Source organism: Diadema setosum, chromosome 22 (genome assembly GCF_964275005.1).
Source record: "Diadema setosum chromosome 22, eeDiaSeto1, whole genome shotgun sequence".
Taxonomy (NCBI): Eukaryota; Metazoa; Echinodermata; class Echinoidea; order Diadematoida; family Diadematidae; genus Diadema; species Diadema setosum.
Window position 1 is genome coordinate 13,084,026 of NC_092706.1, and position 27,994 is coordinate 13,112,019.

The following is a 27,994-nucleotide window of genomic DNA, read 5'->3' on the forward strand; positions in this document are numbered from 1 at the left end:
TTCTGTTTTCTCAACAAAGTGAACTTCGGATGTGAAAGATATGACAGAACAACCAAACTGCACACATCGAAAATTCATGCATAAACACATTAAACCTTGAATTGGGTACTCTGAAAAATAAATTGTCATTAGTTTTACCTGCCTATATTTAGCGTATTATCCGGAAAAAAAAATGATAAGAAAAACACCCTTTATTCACGCCCAATCAGCACGTAAAAACCGACAAGAACAAACATTTGTTGTTGTTGCTGCTGCTGCTGCTTTTGTTTTTGTTATTGTCGTTGTTGTTGTTGTTATCCGTACCGGTTCGTCGAGGGTACGATTGAATTAATTATGAATTCAGAAGAAAAACATACGCATGATCTAACAGCGTGAAAGAAAGGGTAAGCTATTTTTTTTTTTGGGGGGGGTGTTGTTGTTATCAGTATTTTTATTATTATTATTATTATTATTATTATTATTATTATTATTATTATTATTATTATTATTATTATTATTATTACTATTATTATTATTATTATTATTACTATTATTATTATCATTATTATTATTATTATTATTATTATTATTATTATTATTATTATTATTATTATTATTATTATTATTATTATTATCATTATTTGCTTTGCACTCAACTTCAATGATCTCATTACAGGCCAGGGGGAGATTTACGAGGCAATTATCATCATCGTCTCGGTTATAGGCATGTGTGGTTGCGACTGATTTTCGTTATCCAGAAGGTTCATTTCTCCGAAAACGATGAAGGAAAAAAGAAAAAAGATCGTCATTCCGAAGGTTCATTATTCCGAAAAACGAAAAGAAGGTGCAAACTAACGAACCATATTAGGAATTATAACCTATTTCGTTTTCGGATTACTGAACTTTCGGAATAACGAACTTCTCTCTCTCTCTCTCTCTCTCTCTCTCTCTCTGTCTCTCTCATTTTCGGATTAACGAACATTATATCATTATCGGATTAACGAACTTCGTAATTACGATCTTCCGGAATAACAAACTCCTTACTGTAACCATGGTTGCGACTGGCTTCATTTTATCATGAAACATACAAAATAAAGATTCTAGAACTCCATAACTTTCTCTCTTTCTTCTTGTCTGATTTGAATGCAACTCCGACATATTTGTTTAACTTCACCCTTATGTGCTTTGAGTGCCGATTGGCATAAAAAAAAACCCATAGTGTTGTGTATATTGTCCTAAATCCTGGGACACGAAAGGGTTATATTTCATAACAAGCTTTGACGTGAAGTGAAAGATAATGGAAATACATATCGTACATCAGTCTATTTGCAATGAGTCTTAACTATTGAAAAATTCACACGAGTGAAAATAATATGCATGTTTTCTGTTCAGTTCAGTTCAGATCAGATTTATTTCTGCATTCCACAGTCAATAAGAAGTGAAACAATTTATTCAGCAACTATAGTCGGGTTAACAGTTTATGCAAAATAAGTATATATCACACGAAAATGCATAAGAAAGCACGTATATTTAACATATCATATAACATAAATACAATGTATGTCATGAGAACTTTTTTCTCTCATTATCCAATTGGTTCCTCTCTTCTCTGGCTACCCCTTCTCTCTCTCCCCCTCTCTCTACCCCTCTTTCTCAATTATCTCTCTCTCTCTCTTTCCCATTCATTCATATTCCATGTCTTTTAGTCAACCTTTACTTATTTATTGCTATCAAAGTTTTGAATTAATTTTGACTTTCAATGTAACAAATTTTTGTTGTTTATGCATTTGATTATCACTCATCACACCTGATAAAGTTTTGTGGTGAAATTGCATTTCTTATGTGACATTGCACGAAAAATGGTTCATAATTCAATCGGAATTGTAGACGTATGGTGTACAGTATACAAATAGAAAGAGAGGAATATTGTGAGAGCAGGAGAGTGGATAAGAATTTACAATAACAATGAACTAAACGAGAAAAGAAAACACGGTTAGTTGTTGAGATTTCTTGTTCCAAAAAGCAATGCTATATTGAATCTGAAAGTATTTTGTAAATGCTTATATAAACCGTGTAAATCAAGCATTGTAGAGTCAATTATTAGTACTGTATATAGTACATTTACACATAACTGCTCTTCCTTAATGGAATGTTTGTCCACAGCTGATTGCCTAACGATTGGACAATCTTGCACAAAGGTTTCCATGGAAACGTTCAGGATAGTTTGTTTTTACTCTGATAATTTCTTTCAAGTATACAGTACTGGACTCAAATCAATTCTGATGGAACCACATGACTACCAGCCGTTGATGTCATTGCAGCTCGCTGTACAAATCCGCGATATTTGCCCAACGGTCATACATGGGACTAATTGCTTGTACCGATTGTTACTATTGTGTTTGAGCGATCACGCGACAGATTTTTACCAGTCGTGCGTCAACCAGCAACGTGAGTCGCCTTCAGACAGAAATCTGTCTATTGCCTCTGAATCCGTGCAATCAGTCACTGTGCAATGGGGCCTTCGTGGCGCCTTGTATTTGTGATTGTAAGGCGCTTTCGTGGCGCCATTATTCAACAATTATTAGAAATATAATAACATTTACAGGTACCTCAAGGAGACTATTGTGCTAGAAATATGATACGGTGTATTTGTGTATTTGTGTATCTATTAAGCGACCTCTGTGAAAGCAAGTCATCTTCTGAGTTTGTTTTGTTACAAACGTACTCTAATTCCTTTATGATATGATATGAGTGATTAGTGTCTGTTCATTCCTGAAGACATGAAATTTGTTTTTCACTGGTAGACAGTGAAAAAAATAATAAAGTTTCATTAAAACTGATTCTTCATGTCTATGCAAACTCTCCTCTTCTGTGATGTGTATATAAGGGGAGTTAATCGTACGGTTTGTCATCTTTTTCTGCAAAGTAGACGTCATCGGGTTCCTTTTCTGTCTTAGTCGGCGGAAAATGATCACCGGCTTGCTGTAAGAATAATTGATGAAAAATATCTGGTTAAAACAAGGAAAGTTGTCCGCAACAGCGTCGAGTTTCATTTACTATGAAAAAGGACATTATTTGTATATACGCCTGCAGATTCCAACCGATTTCAGAAATAACTATTTTGGGTTTGGAAATGCCACCTTTATTGAAATGATCAATTGAATGTTTGATAAATTTTTACTATTTTTGCAATTTGATCCAATCTGCTGTATTTACTAATGTACATGTATATAAAAATGGGTTCCACTCAAATATTCTATTGGTTACTATATAAACCAGGAATAATGTTGATAAGACCGTCGAGGCTGAAATAATTTTTCCCCTATAAGAATATAAATCCTAGGGATTTTTTTCTGAATTTATATCCGCGTTAAACGAATCACTAATGCTACTTTGGTGTGAGATTCCCTTATTCCTTACAGTTAGCTTGAGACGAGGGTAAACTTTGAAGGACAGATTCACCCAAATATATCTGTGAATTGATTAAATGCAGCAACAGAGCACATCAATGAATGTTTGAGGAAAATCGGACTATCCGTTAAAAAGGTGTGATTTTTTAAGGTTTCAGTACCCCCATCGCTGGATTAGAAGACTACAACAGTTTGTGGCACTTGCATATATACTACACGATAAGAAAATATACTGAATTCAACATAATGTCACATAACATTATTCTATATAGATAGCAGAATGAAAGAACACTTGACTTATATACCTCTATATGAGAAAGCAGGGAGAAACAACAAATTACTTTAAACATGTGTCAGTAGCAAGTAGAGGGAATGTGTGCTTTTCAAAAACAAATGACATTTTGTGGAAATTTCTTTATATTTTCTCTATATTATCATCGCGTTGCGATTGTTATTGTCCTTCTTAATCCTGTACATACCCAATGTGGCCACGACTGCATCTCCTTGAAGAGCGCCTCGCCTGGGCACGTCCTGTCAGGTGTTGCTTGACGGTGACCGTAGAGGGTGTAGTTTGCATTCAGCTTATTTCTGCCATGAGAGCGTGACGAGAGCATGATTGTACTGAGAATAATGATGACGGTGATAATGATGATGACAATAATGGCAACGGAACAGTAAACATACTACAACATATTGTTTAGAATTAGTGCTTGATATAGCGACGCTTCTCCACTCTATTTGGTGCACACACTAAATTATTGCAGGACACGAACCCTATAGGTATAACTTCTTTTGAAAGAGTTGCAGTGCTTTATAATCTAGATCACGGCCTCTCACCTATCTCATTATTATAGATATATAGGGTGACTATTTATTTAAAAAATAAAACGCGAAGCAAAGCAAACACTTGTTAACAAACACGTGATATTTACCCTTGCGTTCCCCCCTCCCCCATCGAAAAAAAAAATGGTTCGCAGCCTCCATTTACTTAGACAGACTGATTTCTGTTGCATTACGGAAATGACTGATGAAATAAATATTATTATCGATATTTCTCTAGAAATATTCTAGAGTTGCAGTGCTAGCAAACAAGACTCTTTAAAAGAGGGAGCTGAAGTATTATACTCTGGTATACCATAGGTTTATTATTTTTTTTTTAATTAAGTGCTTATGAAAAGATGAACTAAACATGTAAGTGGTAACATCTCTAACTTCATCTTGTTTGTGTATTAAGCGTGTTAAAGCACGGAAAACATCAAACAAATTTCAGTATTTTTTTGCTCTTTTCTGTATTTTTATGAAACTTTCATTCTTTTCTGGTCCCGCTCTATTCACTGAAGCTGGAATGAACCCCCCCCCCCCTGTAAAATAAAGAGGAGAAAAAGAAACTCGCTGTAGGCCTACTTACTTGTCTATAGCACATGATATAAGAGACTGGACCGCACTGATCGCCTTTTTGTTGGGAAGTTTGGCCGTAAAGTTACCCATGATGGATATTCCTGTCACAAAAGATGTAAAGAGAAGAATGATTTTGTTAGAAAAAAAAAAAAGCTGTCATGATGAGGCAAAATGCTACTTTGAGATGAATTTCGGATACACAATCACGTAACAGATATAAGGAGAAATACAAGTACCGCACTTGATGTATTATGATCAAGGTATTTACGAAGTAATCGTATTATGTCCCAGCTTGCTAGTTCCAGTATGATACCGATTTTTGGCGTCAGTATACAGCATGATGTGCAAGAAATGAAGGTGCTTATTAATGCTGTTGATTTCTGGAAGGTCATCAATTTTCTATCCGTACATCATGCAGATACATAATCATAAATTCTGTTCATTTGTCAGTCATCGTTTGATTCAGAATTGCAAATAAGACGCAGATACAATGGTTTCCACTCGTTTTCGCAAAAAACAAGCAAACAAACAAATCCACAATGAGCTTCTGGATTAATTTTATTGTGAGTATCTAAAATATTTTCACATTTCAGAAACGATGCAGGGCAGGTGAGGAACATACGAAATTTTGAGATGAACTTCAACGACACTACATTTTAATGACCTAAAAAAAAAACAACAACAACAAAACATCTATTATTGGATAGATTGGTAAGCTTTAGAAAAAAAAAATGATCCAGCCCGATTGGGCCCCAAAACATGTAATTTCTATTGAATAAAAAAAAAATGGTGGCACAACATTTAACTTTTGTAGCCCCGGGGAACCGCTAATGTCGAGCCTTTCTATCTATCTATCTCTGTCTATCTATCTACCTATCTATCTCTCTATCTCTCTATTTTATCAATCTTTATCTATCTATCTATCTATCTATCTATCTATCTATCTATCTATCTATCCATCCATCTATCAATCTTTATCTATCTATCTATCTATCTATCTATCTATCTATCTATCTATCTATCTATCTATCTATCTATCTATCTATCTATCTATCTATCTATCTATATATCTATCTATCATGTATATCATACTTGCCTATTGATCTGAAATTGTACCACGGAGCATGAGCGCCCACTGTGTCCCATCCTCTTCCCTCGTACACTCGGCCATCTTCGCCAACCAGAAATGAGTAAGCGATGTCATTCCAGCCGCGATCATCCATGTGAAAATTCTAGCACAGGGTTTAAGAAAAGATGCTACTGAAGTCACGCACATGCGACATCATAATCAACCTCATTATCATCATCCACATCATCATCGTCGTCATCATCACTATCATCGTCATCATCATCATGCCATCATTATCATCATCATCATTAACATTAGGCCAAAAAAAAAAATTGTTTGTTTGCCCTTAATTGTCAAAACCCAAGAGGGTCGGTAGGTCGGTATTTTTTTTTTTTTTTTTTTTTTTTTTTTTTTTTTTTTTTTTTTTAATACAGGGTACCCTTTTTTCCATGTCAATGCACTCAAAACTCCAAGAGATTCATTCAAATTTACGTCTTGCCAGGGCCCGGTACGCGAGGCAGAAACACTCACTGACAAACACTTATAACGTTCATCTTTGTTAAATTTTGCAAACAGCTCCAAAAAAGTACCTTCCAGTGAGATGCTGGCAACTGAACTCCAAACAGTTTTGGTGCCATGACAGCTGGTAACGGATGCTGCAAAAGTAGCCATCTTGTGAAGGGCTGCACACTAACCCATTTTTTCTGCCGGTCCGACCTGTCTCTGTCGGACCGGTAAATGTCCCGTTTTACCATTTTTTACAGGTCCGAACAGTAAATTTATCGGTCAACAACGACAACATAAAAAACATTAAATGACTTGCAAACTTATTTTCTTGTTTTTTATGGATGTACCCCCCTCATGTACATTTTACAGATTAATATATTTTTTTTAAACTTGCATTATTTATTGCACAAGAAATATAAAATTAAAAACAGGAAAAAATTAGAATGTTTGTTTGTGAATTAGTGTAAAATGATAATGAACAAAATCAGATTGTATCAAATGCGTTTGTGACTTTTTCTAAACATCAGCGCACGAACTTGCTGCGTAACCTGCTCTTGGTGGTCAGTTGGATTGCGATGATTTAATGAATTATTTTAGCTGTGATATTTTCTGATGCACGCGATACAAGGGGTTCTTTATTTTTCTCCCGATAATCTCTTCGCATTTGTGCATGCGTTCTTGAAAGGTACACGACATGCAGGGCCGAATTCGCAATCCTTTTTGCGCCCATTTCCACCTCAAATATTAGCGGGATTGTGACGATTTCATAAATTACTTCGGCTGTAATATTTTACGATGCACGCGCCAAAAGGGGTTGAAAATGCGTCCTTTATTTTTTCCCGATAAACTCTTCGAATTTCGTAAGTGCGTTCTTAAAAGATGTACCACACGGCCGAATTCATGATACTTTTTTGCGCCTATTTCTACCTCAAATATCAGCGGGATTGTGACGATTTCATAAATTACTTCGGATGTAATCTTTTGTGATGCACGCACCAGCTAGAATGGTTGAAAATGCGTTCTTTATTTTTCTCCCCATAATCTCTTCGCATTCCGTAAATGCGTTCTTAAAAGATATACGACACGGCCAAAAATCATGATTCTTTTTGCGCCTATTGTTTCCTCAAACTTCATTGCGATGATTTTATGAATTATTATTCGGCTGTAATCTTCATGATGCACGGGCCAAAAGGGGTTGAAAATGTGTCCTGTATTTTTCTCCCTATAATCTTTTCGCATTTCGTACATGCGTATACGACACGGCCGAATTTACGATCCTTTTAGCGCCTATTTCTACATCAAATATCAGCGGGATTGCGATATTTCGTTAATTATTTCGGCTGTAATCTTTTGTGATACATGCACCTGAAGGGTTGAAAATGCGTTCTTTATTTTTCTCCCGATAATCTCTTCGCTTTTGTGCATGCGTTTTCAAAACTATACACTGCATGCAGGGCCGAATTCGAGATTCTTTTTGCGCCTATTATTGTTTACTCAAATTTCAACGGGATTGCGAAATTTTCATGAATTACTACTCGGCTGTAATCTATATGATACAAGCGCCAAAAGGGGATGAAAATGTGTCCTTTATTTTTCTGCCGCTAATCTCTTCCCATTTCGTACATGCGTTCTTAAAAGATATACGACACGGCCGAATTCACGTTCCTTTTTGCGCCTATTTCTACCTCAAATATCAGCGGGTTTGTGGCGATTTCATTAATTACTTCGGATGTAATCTTTTGTAATGCACGCACCAGAAGGGTAAAAATGTGTTTTTTATTTTTCTCCCGATAATCTCGTCGCATTTGTGCATGCGTTTTGATAACCAAAACGGCATGCAGGACTGAATTCAAGATCCTTTTTGCGCCTATTATTTCCTCAAATTTCAACGGGATTGCGTTGATTTCATGAATTTTTATTCGGCTGTAATCTTTTATGATGCACGTACCAAATGTGTCCTTTATTTTTTTTTCTCCTCTATAATCTCTTCGCATTTCGTACATGAGCTTTTGAAAGGTGTACGACGCGGCCGGCCGAATTCATGATCCTTTTTGGGACGATTTCTACCTCAAATATGTAAGCGGGACTGCGATGATTTCATGATTTTTTTTTCTCCCTAGTATTATCTCTTCACATTTTGTGCATGCGTTCTTAAAAAGTACACGGAAGGGCCGATTTCGTGATCCTTTTTGCACCTATCTTCATTGTGAGATCATTCTGAACGAATGAAAATATTCATTTGTGAAATGACTGTGTAAAATGAAACTGAACGCAATCAGATCCATTTACTGTATCACTGAATATCGAATATGTTTTTACTTTTCTAAAAATCGACACAAGTAGATTAGTTCTAACATGTCAACTGCCACGCTGCTGCGAAGCCGGGATCGGATCGTGAGTAAAATGACCCAGAAATGCGTGCTCTTCTAATTCTATCAATGCTTCTTGTCTGGCATGACCGCCGATCGCAAGCAAACGAAAAGCAGTTGTATTGCATGGCATGGCAGTGCGTGAGCAGCGCCAATGCGCAAGCTAGCGCGAATAACTGGTCGCCAGGTCGCCAGTGTGCAGCCCTGTACTGAGTGCATGATACATGCATTGATTGGATTTCGTGCGCGTGCACGCATGTGAGCCAAGAAGGTAGCATGCAATGCATGCTATAAAACGTAACCTGTGGACCCGCGCGGCCCAAACACAATTACGACGGGTCGATGAGATGAAAAAACAAACATTTTTAGACTTTTTTTATTCTTTCTCTAGCTTAAAATGGATAATTTTGGGTTTAAAACCATTCACAAATTTGTAGAAGATGAAATTTGTGGAAAAAAATAAACTTGAAAGAGCAAAAAAAAAAAAAAAAAAAAAAAAAACGCGACCCAGAATTTCCGTGATTTTCGGTCGGTCGCGAAGGGCAAACAAACCATTTTTTTTTTTGGCCTTATTATCGTATGCAAGTTCACTTGTTTTTCGTCACAATGTTCACTCGTATTCTCTAGAGTTGCAAGGTCCCACAATCAAGAACATAAGTTTGTATATTTAGCGAAGTCATTGTGAATGAACTTATATTCCTAATGTTCACACTTTGTTTGTTATCGATTCATGTAACAGGAATTAAACATCCCAACCCTGTTTCGTAAAAAAATACCTTAAAATTTTTTCGTAATTCTCAATGTCAAACAATTTCACAGACAAAGAAAATCATATACTTGTATTCACTACCATCATGAATACATATCCATATAGATATGAAAATAGATAATTATAAATCTAAATAAATGAATGAATATGTATATGAATTTGAATAAATTCATTTGTGAGTGTATGCCCGTGTATCTCGCTTGTACCTGTATGGACCTCATCAGCTTGCTACAGTCCTGCAGAGTGAAGCACGCATATGTCAGGGTGTGGTGTAAGACGACGAACGGGACTGGAGTCGCCATGTCTTGGCGGGCCTTTGGCGGTCTGGCGCCCCACAGGCTGCGGGAGACTATATCCGGGCACGCCGTAGGCGCTGTGTGAAAAGACAGTTGCGTAAAATAAACCGTCATTGCTCTCCATCATCCTCCCCCGAAAACGTGGTCGAATCGAAGCGTCGGTTTTGGGTGTTTGTTTGTTTGTTTTTTGTCCCAATATAGATATTGATAGATTCACTATACGATTCACACGGTTTATCAAAATCATGAGAAGCATTTCTGTTTTTTTCTTCTTTTTTTTGGGGGGGGGGGTTGGAGGGGGTTGGAGGTTGTTTTCAAAGAAATAGAACATAACGCAAGGTATATCAATCGTTTTAGTTACAGAGTTTTGCAGCAATGTTTGCTTACAAATCGATCATTTCCTTTTTTATACAGATAGATAAATATAGGTATAGACATCGATAGAAAGGTGGGTATAGATAGATAGATAGATAGATAGATAGATAGATAGATAGATAGATAGATAGATTGATTGATTGATTGATTGATTGATTGATTGATTGATTGATTGATTATTTATTTATTGATTGAATGATTGATTTTAAACTCTTTTTATAGTGACTGGGAAATCTGGTATCCCAACACTCGGTTTTGGTTGATTGGCAAATCGAGAGTTTGTTTTTCCATGATCAATGGTAATGTTCCATGTATGCAAGTTCTTTTTGATTTCATAAGCCAAAATGTATTTCCCCTAATACGTGTGTGTATACGTGTGCGTGAGTGAGTGAGTGTGTGGATGTGCTTTTGTGTGTGTGTGTGTGTGTGTGTGTGTGTGTGTGTGTGTGTGTGTCTATATTGTATAGAGGGTAGACAAATGAGGAGAAAGGTTTCATGATTGCTCCACTCACCACTAACTCGTTTGATATCCATTCTCAGAAACTGTGTGTAGTGAGTAAATGAAATAGAGAGGTGTTAAAATGGCTTCAATTCATTGATCGAGCAGGAGAGCCCAAAGTTTGATAAGTGTATAAAGAGCTGGGCTCCATTTCATAAAAGATGTTAGAATATCAACTATTGCTGGTATACATGTCAACTTCCCATAGCAACAGCCAATCAGGAAGCTGGATTCTTGTCATTACCATTTGCTATCCCCGCAAGAGTTGCTATCACTTAAGGTTTTTTGTTTTTGTTTTTGTTTTTTGTTTTTCTGGGCCCTGGAAAAAGAGTATTTTAAACTTTATTCTATTCATTCTACAGCCCAAGGAAGTGCGTTGTTTACGTTTACACACGTTAGATATTAGAACCTGTTCATGATATTTGAAAAAAATAGAAGAAGAATAAAGGTCAACCTAATATGATCCGTCGTGCTGTTCAAGTCATGTGACGAAAAGGTAACCACGTGTAAGTCACCTGACGTGGTATAATGGTCATATGACTATCACGTGCAAAGAAATCACTGGAGTAAATTTTATCTCCGTGCTCATTTGAACATGAATTTATGGAGTAAAGCAGAAATACATGGAGTAAGATTAAAAAAAAAAAGACAAATGGAGCATGCAGCGAAAGTTTCCAAACCGAATGTGAGTGATATTGGTCATAATGGTGTGCTTTTATCTTCACAAGACTTCCCTATTCGCTCAGAACATAATATTTTTACTGAATTTCCTATTTTATAAGAATTGAAGAACAAATCACATCAAAAGCATCATATTCAATATTCTAGTGCAACAATAACCAGTAAACCAACTATCCCTATCTCTCAGCGTATACAAGATTTGAATGGACTGCATTGAATAAATTGATACTAAGCATAATAATGGATTTGCACAATTATGATTCACCGAAACTGGACATAAAACAGCAAAGTTTTGACATCCTCAAGCTTCAAATATATTATATTTTGCATAGATATCAGTCATTATTGTATACAAATAAAGGCAAAAGGCCATTATTATTATGTTATCAATGTTTCCTCTTTCTAATCCTTATTTCTCCCTCACAGCTGTTACGGTTTTGTTTTTTGTTTTGTTTTTTTGCCTGTACTTTCGATCTGCTTTGTATTTCATTTGTCCTCTTATCTACCCCTCCCAGCTCCCAATTTCTCACACACACACACACACACACACACACACACACAGACACGCTGTCATTCTCCATGTGGATTGAACACACATCCAGCTGGCACAAAACTGTAAAATTAATAGTTCTGCGAGTCACGGAATAAGCTACACTTGTTGCAAGATCGCGCAGCTTGCTAGCCCACACAAAACAAAACAGCGCCACCTATCATCTGCAGTGACGTCATGGTCAGCCGAGAACACGGGGATTTCCCTAATCACAGCAAGGCAGTTCGGGGTGGACTAATCTATACTGTTCATATTGTTCCCCTCTGGTTTTCGTCTAACCTCCCTCATTGAGGCCACCTCTTTACACCCACTGCGAAGAGCAGACCGTTATACGACGTATGTTATTTGCGTATGACAGGATTACGGAAATTGTCTGCATAGTCAGCCAGCCGACTCATTCAGTTTGAGATTGAATCTCGATCAAACGCAACTTCCCCGCAGGCTTATCGTAGGAGTTTCACGTCAATAAAGGTCTATAGTTAAACAATCATTAAAGGCAACCCTGATGACGTCACTCTGCCATTTTTATAGTTATGATTGATAATCAATACTGGACAGAAATGACACGGTTGCCGTGAACGGCAGGAAATGAAAAATAAAAGAAGGTGTTTAAAACAGACAAAACACACAGTGACATTACAGTATTATGTAACATTTCTAAATCATGATTTCGCCCCGCGAAAAAAAAAAGTCCCGTGGATTAAACACGTAAGTTATAGCCAGTTGTCTTCTTCTTTAGGGAATTAAGTGAATTGAATTGAACTAAACCTAACAACAAAATCAACCTCCAGGTGGGCACAAAATAACAAAACAACACAAGTCATGCACACAAATACCTCTGATGACATTGTTATCAGCAAGTGAAACTACAGTTCTCATTACTCTAGCTGGATCCCTTACTGGAACATATTCATCACTGAAATCAAAACAACGAAATGAACAGCATAGGTTTTCAGTTTCATGTTTCGCATCAGACAGAAAATGAGGAAGTTGTTGCATTGCGGTTTTTTTTATTATTGCTAAATGAGGCATTGGGGTAACATACATACATACATACATACATACATACATACATGCACACGCATACACGCACACAAACTCAGTTTGCATATAGATTCGGGGGGGGGGGGGGGTTGTGTTCTTTTTTTTTTACGTTGGCTTTATAGCTTCACCATCAGCTAACCTTGATAATTGAGTGACAAATTCTACCGAATCAACGCTGTGCTGGCATGCCGTATTTAAAAGAAAATGCACTTGTTGTTTGGGAGATTGTAAATTTCATGAAAAAGCGATACAAAAATATATACATAAGCAAAGGGTGGTAAAGCTGTTTAATTGGAACTTCTCGCTACAATGTCGCACAAAGGACTAATCACAAACCATATCCCTCCCGGACAATGAGAGGTATGCTTCAAAGAAAAAAAAGAATCACTTGTACGTTTTTAGAATTACACTTCCCTTTTCATGCTCCGGTGAAGGTGGGGCCTCTTGAACACATTAAATCTTTTGTGTTAACAAATCAATGTATCACGAGATCGTAGTCTTGATTAGATACATCTTTTGGATTTGTCTGTCTTCGTCTACAACTAGTGTATACTTATCCTTCTCCTCCCCTTCCATTTCTTCTCTTTCTTCTTTCCCATTTTTCTCTATTTTAACGATTCCCTCCTCCTCTTCCTCCTCCTCTTTTTCTTCTTCTTCTTCTTCTTCTTCTCCATTCTCTCTTTTTCTCCTTGTACTCATGCATGCTGTTTTAGCCCATTTATGTCTTGCAGCCATCCAATCTATAACCAACTGATTTCTACTTTTCTTTTCATTACCTACATTTTGATATATCAGAGATAGAGAACAGCTTATAATTTCTAGTAGGGATCTTATCTTAGTTTCGAAATATTCTTCGTGCAACTAGATATTTCGATAAATAGATAAATATATCTTAAAAAGTACATTATAGACGATATACTGACTGTTTGTGACTTAAACGTGCAGGCCACGCACGCTGCAGGAACCGGAGGTATTTGTTAGGAAACGGTCAGGGTATTACATGGACGCCTTTACATGTTTCTATCGAAATAATTATAATCATCACTTCATTATAAATATTTCTGTATCACTTTTTATTTCCTCCACTCAATCCCCTGATGACATTGGTCTGTCAGTAATAGAGGTTGAATCTGACTATAAAGTCTGACTTCAGCAAAAGAATGAAATGCTGCCGGTTGCTTTTCTTGAATATTTCAGGAAACAATAAACAGAGATACGATAAATGATAAAAAACATTGGCAACAATTGAGACAGGGAAGTCAAAACATTGATTTCTTTAATGCCTTGATGACGTTCATTTGTCATGTAATCGAGGTTGGATCTAACTCAAAGTCTGACTCCAAGAAAGAAGGAAATGCTGCCAGTTGCTTTAATTGAATTTTTCGGGAAACAAAAACACAGAGTACACATTCGCAACAATTGGGACAGGGAAGTCATAACGTTCACTCCTTACCTTTCGCAGGTCGACAGGCCGCAGTTCTCTGCCGAACGCAGGTGCGGCGGCCGAAATCCTCCATGCGGCCGCCGCTAAGATTCCCCAAAGCAGGAAAACTTTTGGCACGCGAAACATGGTTGGTGAAGCGAAGTGGTGATTTGAGAGTTGGTTGTGGACCGCGTTAGCCAAGAGACCGGTCGGGAATGCGACCCACTCAAAGAATTAAACTCAGGAAGGAAGATAATTTTGCAACAAAACACCAGGATATAATGTGCCGAGTCACTCAGGGTGAATCGATCTGAAGCGGGGAAAGAAAAAAAATCAAAGCACTCCCTATAGTCTACTTTCAGACCATTTATTCAAAACGTTTAATGATATTACTTCACACAACATTTTGTATCATGTTTTGTTAAGCAAACACCACTAATCTGGCACTGTGTCAAAATTTAATGTTCTCGCTTGACACTGGCGTCGTGACATGAAATGGAATTAAATTAAATTTGGATTCAAATATAGATGGATAAATACAAGAATGTCTTATTGATGATGGAATTAATTTTTTCCTGGATTTCAATTCATTATTGCTCTTCTTTATAAGCTCAATGTCCTTCGCTGCTTAAAAGTATGCCCATTTATGTGTAAAAATCATAATAAATATGCATGTAAACAGATGCTCTGTGTTATTCGGCATATATGCATAATTTGTACGTCTTTAAGCGTGATTATACTTCGGTAATGATGTTCGTGTACATTCTCAAATATTTTCATTAAGCCTGTTTCTCCTTGTGTGTGTGTGTGTGTGTGTGTGTGGGTGTGTGTGTGTGTGTGTGTGTGTGCGCGCGCGCGCGTGTGTGTATTTACATGAAATGCAAAACAGAATCAAACACAAGCGATGTCAATCAATATGGTAGGTACAATGAGTTCTCTGTGGAGAATCGATGGCACGCGTTAAGCCACATTAAAGGTATAATTATGTACTCATTAAAACAAATGGGAAAGAAAGGGGAGGCAAAAGTAAAACCTGGTGATGATAATAAAATCTTCATTGCACAATGATTACTTACTGAATCTCTTTTTTTTCCATCTTCATAAATGTAAGGTTATTACTTTCTTGTATTTTATATTTTCGAAAACCCTTGGGGCTTACAGATGGGTTTTATAGACTTTTTTTATTTATTTATTTGGTATTTTCTTTTTGAAAGGGTGTATTATTTGATGCTGCCAGTAGGGTATTACTCCATTTTCAAAAGTTTTATTTTGTTTATTTTTTGTTACGATTTCCATGGTACTTCACGTGTGGTGCCCGGCAAGGTGAGGTATGCCTGGAGTATCAATGGGTGATGTTCGTTATTCCGAATATTTGTTGATCCGTATAATGAAATCAGGTTCATTTTTCCGAAGGTTCATTATATCGAAACTCCTTATATCTAATAGGCCTATATAGACGTCCATTAATCCGAAAAGTATTTTGTGGCGTTATTCCGTAGGTTCGTGAATCCGAAAGCGAAATTAGGTTCGGTATTCCCAAGGTTCGTTAACCTGAATAGGAAAAGAAGGCGTGTACTAAAGAATCTCTATACGGCATTACGAACCGTATCTCGTTTTCGGATAAACGAGCCATTGAAATAACAATCCCCCTTTTTTTTTCATTTCTGAATTAACGAACCTTAGGAATAACTAACCTTACTTCATTTTCGGATTATAACGAACCCGGGTAACGAACCTTCGGAACGAAGAACCTGACTTCATCTTTATACAACTCTATTATTACCTTACTTGAATTACGGAATATTAGCCTGGGGGAATTGCTCAAAGACTAAAATCGATTCGTTATTTTTGATTCAGAAAAAGGCCTTGCGGATTATATATCGTGCACATTTTTTTGATCACACTAATGAATGGTATTGTTTGTTTCAAGTAAATTGTTAAAAATTTCGGATTTGTATTTGTATCATGTTGGAATTTTTATGTATAAGTTTAATATTGGTGATCTTCCTAGTATATTTTCCTCAATGTTTGTTAAAAACAGTGATATCCATACTTACCCTACAAGACACAGTGAATCCTATCATTTTTCCCCTGTTCGTACAGTTTTAGCCCTTAAAGGGGATGGCTAGTAACCGATCAGTGGGAATCAGTGGGAATGCTGAGGGATAATTGTTCCAATCCTTGTGGGATTCATTTAAGAGTACATTATATATCTACTGTTATGTGAAAATTATTTGCTTCAGAGCGGTCTCGTATTCAAGTAATGTGCAGATTAATGCCCCGTCACTGACCAGGGACACTTACCTGGAAGCATTAAACTGCGCATTACTTGAATATGAGACCATTCTGAAGCAAATAATTTTCACACAAGAATAGATATATAATGTACTCTTAAACGAATCCCACAAGGATTGGAACAATCATCCCTCAGCATTCCCACTGATTCCCACTGATCAGTTACTAGCCATCCCCTTTAAGATAATTACATCGACCGGCCCTTCTTTCTGGAATGAGTTAGATTCGGTTCGGTTGCAATCAAGTTCCTTAAGTTCCTTTAAGCAAATCTCAAAGCCAATTTACTAAAATCCTACGTTTAATTATTTTGCCGTAATCATTTGAAAAATTTCTGCATACTCAAATGATGCCTCGCTCGGATGACTTCTTTAGTTTGATCAACTTGCTACTTTTCTAAGCATTGATACCATAAGTTTAATCATAAACATCATACAATACTTTGTACATTCCGTAAACTTTATAATATTCTCGATATCTTGTACTTTTGACATTGATATACTATACTAAAAGCCTATATTATATTTTTGGAACCCACATCCTAGTTCAAGTTTCAAGTTTGTATAACATTTATTTTCCATATTTTTTTCATGTAGGAAATCACATGCATGAAATTATTGTACAGGAAGGTAGAACCTCAAAAAAGCAAAGCTTGTGGTGAGCTGCCTTACAAAAATACATTACATCACAAACACAAGCACACACACAAAAAAACAAACAAACAACGAAAACATGATAATAGTTCCCACAAGCTTTGCTTTTTAGTGGGTTCCTCATATTACACGTCAATTATGCGTCCTTATACATTAAATTTTGTGCAATCTTGGTTCAAACTGTCCATTGTGTTAAAAAAATTCTTTTTCAAAATCAAATGGAATATAAAGCTTGTACGAAATGTGGAATATGGAACATGAATCAAAAAAAAAAAAAAAAAGATGGCTTTCGCTTGTTAAATCACACTAACAAGTGATCGTCATACGAATAATGTGCCTAATGATGATAAAAACACGTAACTGTTTTCGATTCAAGCCAACTGATTCATGTGTCCACTGCAAAAGAAGAAAAAAAAAAGGTTCGACGTTGCACCTTTAAAGATGAAAATCAATGTCACACTATTTGCACATTTTACAAAGGTGCAGGGTTAGATAAAATAAGGCCTTGAAAGGACCTATTTGCACCTGTTCAGATGATTTTCAAGGTGCATTAATTTCAACCTTCAAGGTGCAAAATTGCACCCGTTGTGTGGATTCAATTTTCCCCTATAAAAGTGCACAATTTTAACACACACACACACGCGTAGAGTATACATTCACACGCACACACACACATTGTACACACAAGTCTGCGTATACAAACATACTCAGCGAACAATGTAAGCAATACAGCGCACGTATATCACGATGTAATTACATTATATACCTTAAGTTTACAACATACAGCGTCAGCTTTCTGAATGTACACTGAAAACAAATCTAATTACATCGAATTAGGCCTATAATTACTAACTTTGGCAGAACTACAGTCTTACTTCATTTGATGGAAAAAGAGACATTTCAGTACTGATAAAGCGCGAGAAGTTCTTGAGATTTCTTGTTCAAAAAAAACCAAACAATGCTGTGTTGAATCTGAAAGTATTTTGTAAATGCTTATATAAACCGTGCAAATCAAGCATTGTAGAGTCAATTATTAGTACTGTATATGATACATTTACACATAAGTGCTCTTCCTTAATCGAATGTTTGCTCACAGTTGACTGCTTAACGATTGGACAATCTTGCACAAATGTTTCCATGGAAACGTTTAGGATAGTTTGTTTTTACTCTGATAATTTCTTTCAAGTATATTACAGTACTGGACTCAAATCAATTCTGATGGAACCACATGTCATTGCAGCTCGCTATATACAAAACCGCGATGTTTGCCCAACGGTCATATATGGGACTATTAATACAGATTGTTACTGTTGTGTTAGAGCGATCACTTGACAGATTTTACCTGTCGTGCGTCAATCAGCAACGTCAATCAGCCGCCTTAATACAGAAATCTGTCTATTGCCTCTGAATCCGTGCAATCAGTCACTGTGCAATGGAGCCTTCGTGGCGCCATATTATTATTTCAACAATTATTACAAATACAATAACAATTACATGTACCCAGGGAGGTTGGAGATGTACCACAGGAAAACTTATGCTAGAAATGTGATTACGGTGCATTTACTTATCTATAAACGACTTCTTCGAAAGCCAAGCAATTTCCTGAGTTTGTTTATTATAAACGTATACTCTAATTCCCATTGTGCAAAAAGTGGTATGATATGAAATGAATATTTATTGCCTGTTCATTCATGATGACAGAAATTTGTTTTTCACTGGTAGACAGTGAAAAAAATAATAAAGTTTAATTAAAACTGATTCTTCATTTTTTTGCAAACTCTCCTCCTCTGCAATATATATGGGGAGTCTGTCAGTCATAAGGTTTGCCATCCTTTTCTGCAAAGTAGACATCATCGGGTTCCTTTTCTGTCTTTGACGGCGGAAAATGATCACCGGCTTGCTGTAAGAATAATTGATGAAAAATATCTGGTTAAAACACGGAAAGTTGTCCGCAACAGCGTCGAGTTTCATTTACTATGAAAAAGGACATTATTTGTACGCCAGCAGATTCCAACTGATTTCAGAAATAACTATTTTGGGTTTGGAAATGCCACCTTTATTGAAATGATCAATTGAATGTTTGACAAATTATAACTTCTTTGCGATTTGAAGCAATCTGCTTTATTTACTAATGTACATGTATATAAAGGCGGGGTTCCACTCAAATATTCTATTGGTTACTAACCAGGAATAATGTTGATAAGACCGTCTTAGCCTGAAATAATTTTCCCCTAAAGATAATAAATCCGGCTTATTAGGCTTTTCTCTAAATTTATATCCGCGTTAAACGAATCACCAATGCTATGTTAGTGTGAGATTCCCTTATTCCTTACAGTTAGCTTGAGAAGAGGGTAAACTTTGAAGGACATTCACCCAAATATATCTGTGAATTGAGTAAATGCAGCAACAGAGCACCTCAATGAATGTTTGAGAAAAATCGGACTATTGTTGAAAAGGTGTGATTTTCTTTAAGGTTTCAGTAGTACCCCCATCGCTTGATTAGAAGACTACAACAGTTTGTGTCACTTACATAATACTACGATAAAGAAAATATACAGAATTCAACATAATGTGTAACATTATTCTAGATAGCAGAATTAAAGAGCACTTGACTTACCTCTATCAGAAAGCAGGGCGAAACAACAAATTGCCCTATTTTATGAACATGTGTCAGTCACATGCAGAGAGAATGTATATGCTTTTCATACAAACAAATGACATTTCGTGGAAATTTATGTTCCCTATAATTATCATCGTGTTGCGATTGTTATTTGTCCTTCTTAATCCTATACATACCCAATGTGGCCACGACTGCATCGCCTTGAAGAGCGCCTCGCCTGGACAGGCCGTGAAAGGTGTGACTTGACGATGACCGTAGAGGATGTAGTTTGCATTCAGCTTATTTCTGCGTTGAGAGCGTGAAGAGAGCATGTATTGAGAATAATGATGACGGTGATATCTAAATGATGATGACGATAATGAAGACAGAACAGTAACCTAAACAAAAGATAGTGTTAAAATTTGTGCTCGACATCGGGACACTTCGCTACGCTGTCTGGTTCAAAGTTCTTTGCAACATACGATCACCCCTCCAGCCACTGAAATGAAATCCCCGTCAATACTGTTCACACACCAGGTGATGTTCGCTATTCCGAAGGTTCATTAATTCGAAAATAAGAATAAAGTTTGTTATCCCGAAGGTTCGTTACTCCGAAACACACAATTCTTTCCGTGTACCTATATGATTATGTTCTTCAATCAAAAATAATGAAGTATGGGTTTGTTTATCCGAACATTTATTGTGTTATTCATAGGAAGGTTCGTTTTTCCGAAGGTTCCAGTAGGAACTGTACCGTAGTTTATTTTTTGTTATTAAGTGCTTATGAAAAGATGAACTAAACATAACTAAACAATAAATATTATCTTTAATATTTCTCTATAGCAAATATTCTAGAGTTGCAGTGCTCACAAACAAGACTCTTTAAAGAGGAAGCTGAAGGTATACACTATACCATAGGCAGGGCTCGACACTAACGGTGGCCCGGTGGCCCGGGGCCACCAAAAACGCAAGTCGGGCCACCAAAATTTCAGAAATGAAGAATTTGGTGGCCTGATCGGGCCACCAAAAAAGGTCGGATGTTTGTCTTTGGGCCACCAAAAATAAAAGTTAGTGTGGAGCCCTGCCATAGGGTTTATTTTTTGTTATTAAAGGGAAGATAAACCCCAAGAACAATGTGGATTGAGTGAAAGCAGCAACATTAGTAGAACACATCAGTGAAAGTTTGAAGAAAATCGGACAATCGATGCAAAAGTTATGAATTTTTAAAGTTTTGGTGTTGGAACCGCTGGATGAGGAGACTACTAGAGGTTATGACGTATGAGTGGACTACAATATCAAGAAAATATAAAGAAAATACTACAAAAATCCATTTTTCATGAAAATTACAAATTCCATCAACTTGATATTGACATATGTTAAGGGTAGCAATTATTCCCCCTGCTTTCTGAAAGCGGTTGGTCCACTGCTCTTTCATAATTCTAGAAAAGTGAATTTTTGTTGAATATCCTTTATATTTTCTTTGTATTGTTGTCCACTCATACGTCATATCCTCTAGTAGTCTCCTCATCCAGCGGTTCCAACACCAAAACTTTAAAAATTCATAACTTTTGCATCGATTGTCCGATTTTTATCAAACTTTCACTGATGTGTTCTACTAATGTTGCTGCTTTCACTCAATCCACATTGCTCTTTGGGTTTACCTTCCCTTTAAGTGCATACGAAAAGATGAACTAAACATGTAGGCGGTAACATCTATAACCTTATCTTGTTTGTGTATCAAGCGTGTTAAAGCACGGAAAACATCAAACAAATTTCATTAATTTTGCTCTTTTCCGTACAAGTTTCATGAAACTTTAATTCTTTTCTGGTCCCGCTCTATTCACTGAAGCTGGAATGACCCCCCCCCCCTGTAAAATAAAGAGGAGAAAAAGAAACTCGCTGTAGGCCTACTCACTTGTCTATAGCACATGATATAAGAGACTGAACCGCACTGATCGCCTTCTTGTTGGGAAGTTTGGCCGTAAAGTTACCCATGATGGAAATTCCTGTCACAAAAGATGTAAAGAGAAGAATGATTTTGTTAGACAAAAAAAAAAAAAAAATCAGCTGTCATGATGAGGCAAAATGCTACTTTCAGATAAATTTCGGATAGACAATCACGTATAGAAAGTAGGAAAAAATGACGCACTTGGTGCATAATGATGATCAATGTAAGTTGTACTTCGTTCATTATATATTATTCCTAGCTTGGTTGTTAGCCCTTCCCAGTATATTAATAGTATATTAATACAGACTTTTGGCGTCAGCATCTATGATGTGCAAGAAAGGTCCTCACGGAAGATGATTAGATAATCGCAGCTGATTTCTGGAAATGGGAAAGTCACTAATTTTCTATCCTTACAGCATGCAGATACATAATCATAAATCCAATTGATTCGTCATTCATTGTTTGATTCAGAATTGCAAATGAGACGCATATATGCTTTCCACTCGTTTTCGTAAAAACAAGTAAACAAACAAATCCACACTGAGCTTATGGATGAATTTTTTTTGTGAGTATCTAAAATATTTTTACAGTTCACATATCAGAAACGATGCTGGGCAGGTGAGGAACATAGGAAATTTTGAGATGAACTTCCATAACACTAAATTTTAATACTATTGCTATATAGTATAATTGGATAGATTGGTAAACTTAAAAAAAATGATCCAGCCCGATTGGGCCCCAAAACATGCAGGGCCTAATTTCTATTAAATAAAAAGAAATTGTGGCACAACACCTAATTTTTGTGGCCCCGGGGAACCGCTAATGTCGAGCCTTTCTATCTATCTATCTATCTACTTATCTATCTATCTATCTATCTATCTATCTACTTATCTATCTATCTATCTATTTACCTATCCATCTATCTATCTATCTATCTATCTATCTACCAATCCATCTTTCTATCTATCTGCCTTTCCATCTATCTATCTATGTATCTATCTATCTTTCTATCTACATATCTATCTATCTATCTATCTATCTATCTATCTATCTATCTATCTATCTATCATGATTATCCTTGCCTATTGATCTGAAATTGTACCACGGAGCATGAGCGCCCACCGTGTCCCATCCTCTTCCCTCGTACACTCGGCCATCTTCGCCAACCAGAAATGAGTAGCCGATGTCATTCCAGCCACGATCATCCATGTGAAAATTCTAGCACAGGGTTTAAGAAAAGATGCTCCGAAAGTCACGCACATGTGACATCATCATCAACCTCATTATCATCATCCACGTCATCATCGTCGTCATCATCATCATCATCATCATCGTCATCATCGTCATCATTTGCATCATTATCGTATGCAAGTTCCCTTTTATTTGTCACGATGTTTGCTGGCAAGGTCCTCCAAGCCAGAACATAAGTTTGTATATTTAGAGAAGTCATTGTAAATGAACTTATTTTCGTAATGTTCACACTTTGATTGTTATCGATTCATGTAACAAGAATTAAATCTCCCAACCCTGTTTCGTGAAAAAAAAAATATGTATATACCTTTAAAAATTTCCGTAATTCTCAGTGTCAACCAATTTCACATTACAACGAAAATCATACATTCACTATCATAGATACATTTCCATATAAATATAAGTATATATATATATATATATATATATATATATATATATATATATATACGTATATATGAATATATAGATAAATTTGTGAGTGTATGCCCGTGTATCTCGCTTGTACCTGTATCGACCTCATCAGCTTGCTACAGTCCTGCAGAGTGAAGCACGCGTATGTGAAGGTGTGGTGTAAGATGACGAACGGGACTGGAGTCGCCATGTCTTGGCGGGCCTTTGGCGGTCTGGCGCCCCACAGGCTGCGGGAAACTATATCCGGGCAAGCCGTAGACGCTGTGTGAAAAGCAGTTGCGTCCGATAAATTGTCATTACTCTTCATCCTTCCCCTAAAATTTGTTGGTCGAATCGAATTGGTTTTTTTTTTCCTCTCCAATAGATATCGATATATTCACTACGATTCACAGTTGATCAAAATCACGAAACATTTTTTGTTTGTTTGTTTTCAAAGAAAGAGAACATACCGCAAGGAAAATCATGATTTAGTAACGGATGTTTATCTACAAATCGATAGTCAGATAATTTAACAATTCAAGGAGAGAGTGAGAAAAATAATTTTGTAGAGATGTAGATAGACAGATAAATAGGTAGATGATTAGATATAGACAGATAGATAGATAGATAGATAGATAGATAGATAGATAGATAGATAGATAGATATGTATATATAGGTATCAATAGAAAGGTAAAGGTATAGATAGATAGATTGATTGATGGATCTTAGATAGGGTGCTATTTAACTCCTGGTGACTGGGAAGTCTGGTGGCCCAAACACTCGGTTTTGGTTGATTGGCATATTGAGAGTTTGTTTTTCCATGATGTTCAATAAATGTAAGTTCTTTTTGATTTTCTTATTTAACAAACCTAAATGTATTTCCCCAATACTTGTGTGTATACGTGTGTGTGAGTGTGTGTGTGTTGTGTGTTGGCGGCAGCTGAATATACTCCTCATATTCTTGAATTATATGATATACATACACACACAAACACACACATACTATGTATACATTATATATTATGATATGATTTAATTTAATAAAATATAATATGATACACTATAATACAACATAATATCATATGATATGATATGATATAATACAATATAATATAATATAATATAATATAATATAATATAATATAATATAATATAATATAATATAATATAATATAATATAGATAATTATATAGGTCTATATGTAGGAGGTAGACAGATGAAGGAAGAAGATTTTATGATTGCTCCATCATACTCACCACTAACTCGTTTGATATCCATTCTCAGAAACTGTGTAGTGAGGTAAATGAAATAAAGAGGAAAAAAATCGGTGTCAAAAATAGTTTCAGTTCATTGATCGAGCAGATGAGCCAAAAGTTTGATAAGTCTATCAAGAGGTTGACTGCGTTTCAAAAAAGATGTTAGAATAGCAACTACTGCTGGAATGTCCACTTCCCATAGCAACAGCCAATAAGGAAGCTGGACTCTTGTCAAAACCATGTGCTATCTCACCAAGAGTGGCAATCATTTCAGGTTTTGTTTGTTTTTTGTTTTTCTTTTCTGTTTTTGAAATTGAGCTATGGAAGTGAAGTATTTCTAAACTTACTTTTAAGCTTATACACACGTCAGGTATTAGAATTTTTTCATAATATTTGAAAAAAAAAAGAAGAAATGAAAGTCAACCTAATATGATTCATCGTGCTGTCCAAGTCATTGTGACGAAAAGGTGACTACGTGTAAGTCATGCACCTGACGTGGTATAATGGTCATATGACTAGTCATGTGCAAAGAAATCTCTCTGGTAAATCTTATCTCCGTGCTCATTCTAACGTCAACTTATGAAATAAAATTGCAGAAATACATAGAGTAAGATTTAAAAAAAAGACAAATAGAGCAATCAGTGATAGTTTACTAACCGAATGTGAGTATTATTAGTCATAATGATGTGCTTTTACCTTCACAAGACTCCCCTATTCGTTCTAAACATAATTTCACTAGATTTCCATAATTGAGGCCACCTCTTTACACCCACTGCGAAGAGCAGACAATTACTACACGACGTATGTTGTTTGCGTGTGACAGTATTACAGAAATTGTCTTTAGACTGTGTGCGTAGTCAGCTAGCCAACTCATTCAATTTGAGATTGAATCTCGAACAGACGCAACTCCCCCTCAAGCTGATCGTAGGAGTTTCACGTGAATAAAAGTTTATAGTTAACAATCATTAAACGAAACCCTGATGACGTCACTCTACCACCAGGAAAAAAAAAAGTGTTTTAAACGAGCACAACACGCAGTGACATAACAGTATTGTAACATTTCTAAATCATGATTTCAGCTCGTAAAATAGTTCTGTGGATTACGCCCTTCTTTAAGGAATTAACTGGACCTAACTGCAAAATCAAACTCCAGGTGGACACAAAACACAAAACAACACAGTCTTGCACACAAATACCTTTGATGGCATTGTTAGCAACAAGTGAAACTACAGTTCTCATTAAACTAGCTGGATCCCTAATTGGGACATATTCATTAAAAAAAAAATCAAATGAAATGAACAGCATATGTTTTCAGTTTCATGTCTTGCATCAGACAAAAAATGAGGAAGTTCTTGTATTGCATATAGTTTCTATTTTTGTTCATTGTCTTTATAACTTCACCATCAGCTGTTTAAACCATGATAATGAGCGGCAAATTCTACCGAGTCAACGCTATGCCGGCATGCCGGATTTCAGAAGAAATGTGTTTTTTGTATAGGAGATTGTAAGTTTTTCATGAAAATGCGACACAACAGTACATAAGCAATGGGTGGTAAAGCTGCTTTATTATATTGGAACTTCTCGCTACAAAATGTCGCACAAAGGACTAATTACAAACCATATCCCTTTCGGACAACGAGAGACATGTTTGAAGAAGAAGAAGGTGAAAAAAAAAAGAAATGCTTGCAAGTTTTTACAATTACACTTCCCTTTTCACGCTTTGGTGAAGGTGGGGCCTTTTAATTCTATCAGATCTTTTGTGTTAAGAAATCAGTATGTCACGAGATCGAAGTCTTGATCAAATACATCTTTTGGGTTTGTCTGTCTTCGTCTACTACTACTCATTCTTTTCCTCCCCCTCCACTTCTACTATTTCTTCTTTCCTATTTCTATTTTAACGATTTCCTCCTCCTCTTCTTCTATCGCCATACTTCTACCTACGTATGATTTTTCCCCAAATTACAAAACCCAAGGACAAGTATATTGCATGTGTATTGAAAAAGCTGTAATCATGTATCCTTTGCGATAACTCAAGCAGTATGTTGTGATTATTCGACTACAACTATTGAATTAGATTAGATTAGATTCTCCGGTTATTCATTTGATCCAGTACTTGAAGATCATTTATCTTAAAGATGTGCTTGTCATTGAAACTATCATAACATATACCACACAAGCGAAAAGACAGTGGCATAGCACCATGCCTGCATCATCAAAGTATGGTGGTTAAGTTTGATGAGTGGGTAATTGTTAGCAGATTCTACATCTTTCTTCTTCTTCTTCTTCTTCTGCTTCTTTTTTTTTTCTGCTTCTTCATCCCCCTTTTTTTCTCCTTATACTCATGCATGCTGTTTTAGCCCATTTCATCCAAAGTCTTGCAGCCTTCCACTCTAAAATCAACTGTTTTCTACTTTTCTTTTCATTACCTACATTTTGAAATATCAGAGATAGGGAGCAGCTTATAATTTCTAATTAGTAGGGAGCTTAGTTTGAAAATATTCTTCGTGCAATTAGATATAATGGATCATTACGTCTTAAAAAGTAGACCTACATTATAGACGATACACTGATTGTATGTGACTTAAACGTGCAGGCCACGCATGCTGCAGGAATATAACCGGAGGTATCTGTTAGGAAACGGTCAGGGTATTACATGGAACCTTTACATGTTTCTATCAAAATATAATCATCACTTCATTATAAATATTTCTGTATCACTTTTTATTTCCTCCACTCAATCCCCTGATGACATTGGTCTGTCAGTAATAGAGGTTGAATCTGACTATAAAGTCTGACTTCAGCAAAAGAATGAAATGCTGCTGGTTGCTTTTCTTGAATATTTCAGGAAACAATAAACAGAGATACGATAAATGATAAAGAACATAAGCACAGGGAAGTCAAAACATCGATTTCTTTAATGCCTTGATGACGTTCATATGTCGTGTAATCGAGGTTGAATCTCACTCAAAGTCTGACTCCAAAAAAAGAATGAAATGTTGCCGGTTGCTTTTATTGACTTTTACGGGAAACAAACAAAAAAAAAAAACAAAAAAAAAACAAGAAAAAAAAAACCAGAGTACATTCGCAGCAATAAATTATTGTGACAGGGAAGTAATAACGTTCATTCCTTACCTTTCGCAGGTCGATAGGCCGCAGTTCTCTGCCGAACGTAGGTGCGGCGGCCGAACTCCTCCATGCGGCCGCCGCTAAGATTCCCCAAAGCAGGGAAACT

General features: G+C 36.2%; 2 protein-coding genes across 2 annotated transcripts; both read right to left on the reverse strand.

Annotated features, from left to right (window-relative positions):
* Positions 1-2,635: 2,635 nt before the first annotated feature.
* Positions 2,636-14,463, reverse strand: LOC140245149 (peptidoglycan-recognition protein SC2-like). Its single transcript, XM_072324748.1, has 6 exons — positions 14,400-14,463; positions 9,708-9,874; positions 5,884-6,019; positions 4,798-4,888; positions 3,869-3,977; positions 2,636-2,961 (listed from the first exon to the last, which is right to left on the reverse strand). Exons 1-6 carry the CDS (start codon positions 14,461-14,463, stop codon positions 2,872-2,874), a joined length of 657 nt encoding a protein of 218 aa, XP_072180849.1. The 3' UTR covers positions 2,636-2,871.
* Positions 14,464-19,098: 4,635 nt separating this feature from the next.
* On the reverse strand, positions 19,099-27,958 carry LOC140245150 (peptidoglycan-recognition protein SC2-like). Its single transcript, XM_072324749.1, has 6 exons — positions 27,895-27,958; positions 23,621-23,787; positions 22,944-23,079; positions 21,829-21,919; positions 20,111-20,219; positions 19,099-19,214 (listed from the first exon to the last, which is right to left on the reverse strand). Exons 1-6 carry the CDS (start codon positions 27,956-27,958, stop codon positions 19,125-19,127), a joined length of 657 nt encoding a protein of 218 aa, XP_072180850.1. The 3' UTR covers positions 19,099-19,124.
* Positions 27,959-27,994: the final 36 nt, after the last annotated feature.

Coding starts and splice junctions, on each gene's coding strand:
- LOC140245149 (XM_072324748.1), bottom strand. CDS start 14,463: ATGGAGGATTTCGGCCGCCGCACCTGCGTTCGGCAGAGAACTGCGGCC. Junction 4,889..5,883: donor GTACAATTTCAGATCAATAG/GCAAGTATGATA, acceptor CTTTTGTGACAG/GAATATCCATCATGGGTAAC. Junction 2,962..3,868: donor TGCAGTCGTGGCCACATTGG/GTATGTACAGGA, acceptor TTATTCTTACAG/CAAGCCGGTGATCATTTTCC.
- LOC140245150 (XM_072324749.1), bottom strand. CDS start 27,958: ATGGAGGAGTTCGGCCGCCGCACCTACGTTCGGCAGAGAACTGCGGCC. Junction 23,788..27,894: donor GGCCTATCGACCTGCGAAAG/GTAAGGAATGAA, acceptor CTTTTCACACAG/CGTCTACGGCTTGCCCGGAT. Junction 20,220..21,828: donor ATATCATGTGCTATAGACAA/GTGAGTAGGCCT, acceptor CTCTCAACGCAG/AAATAAGCTGAATGCAAACT.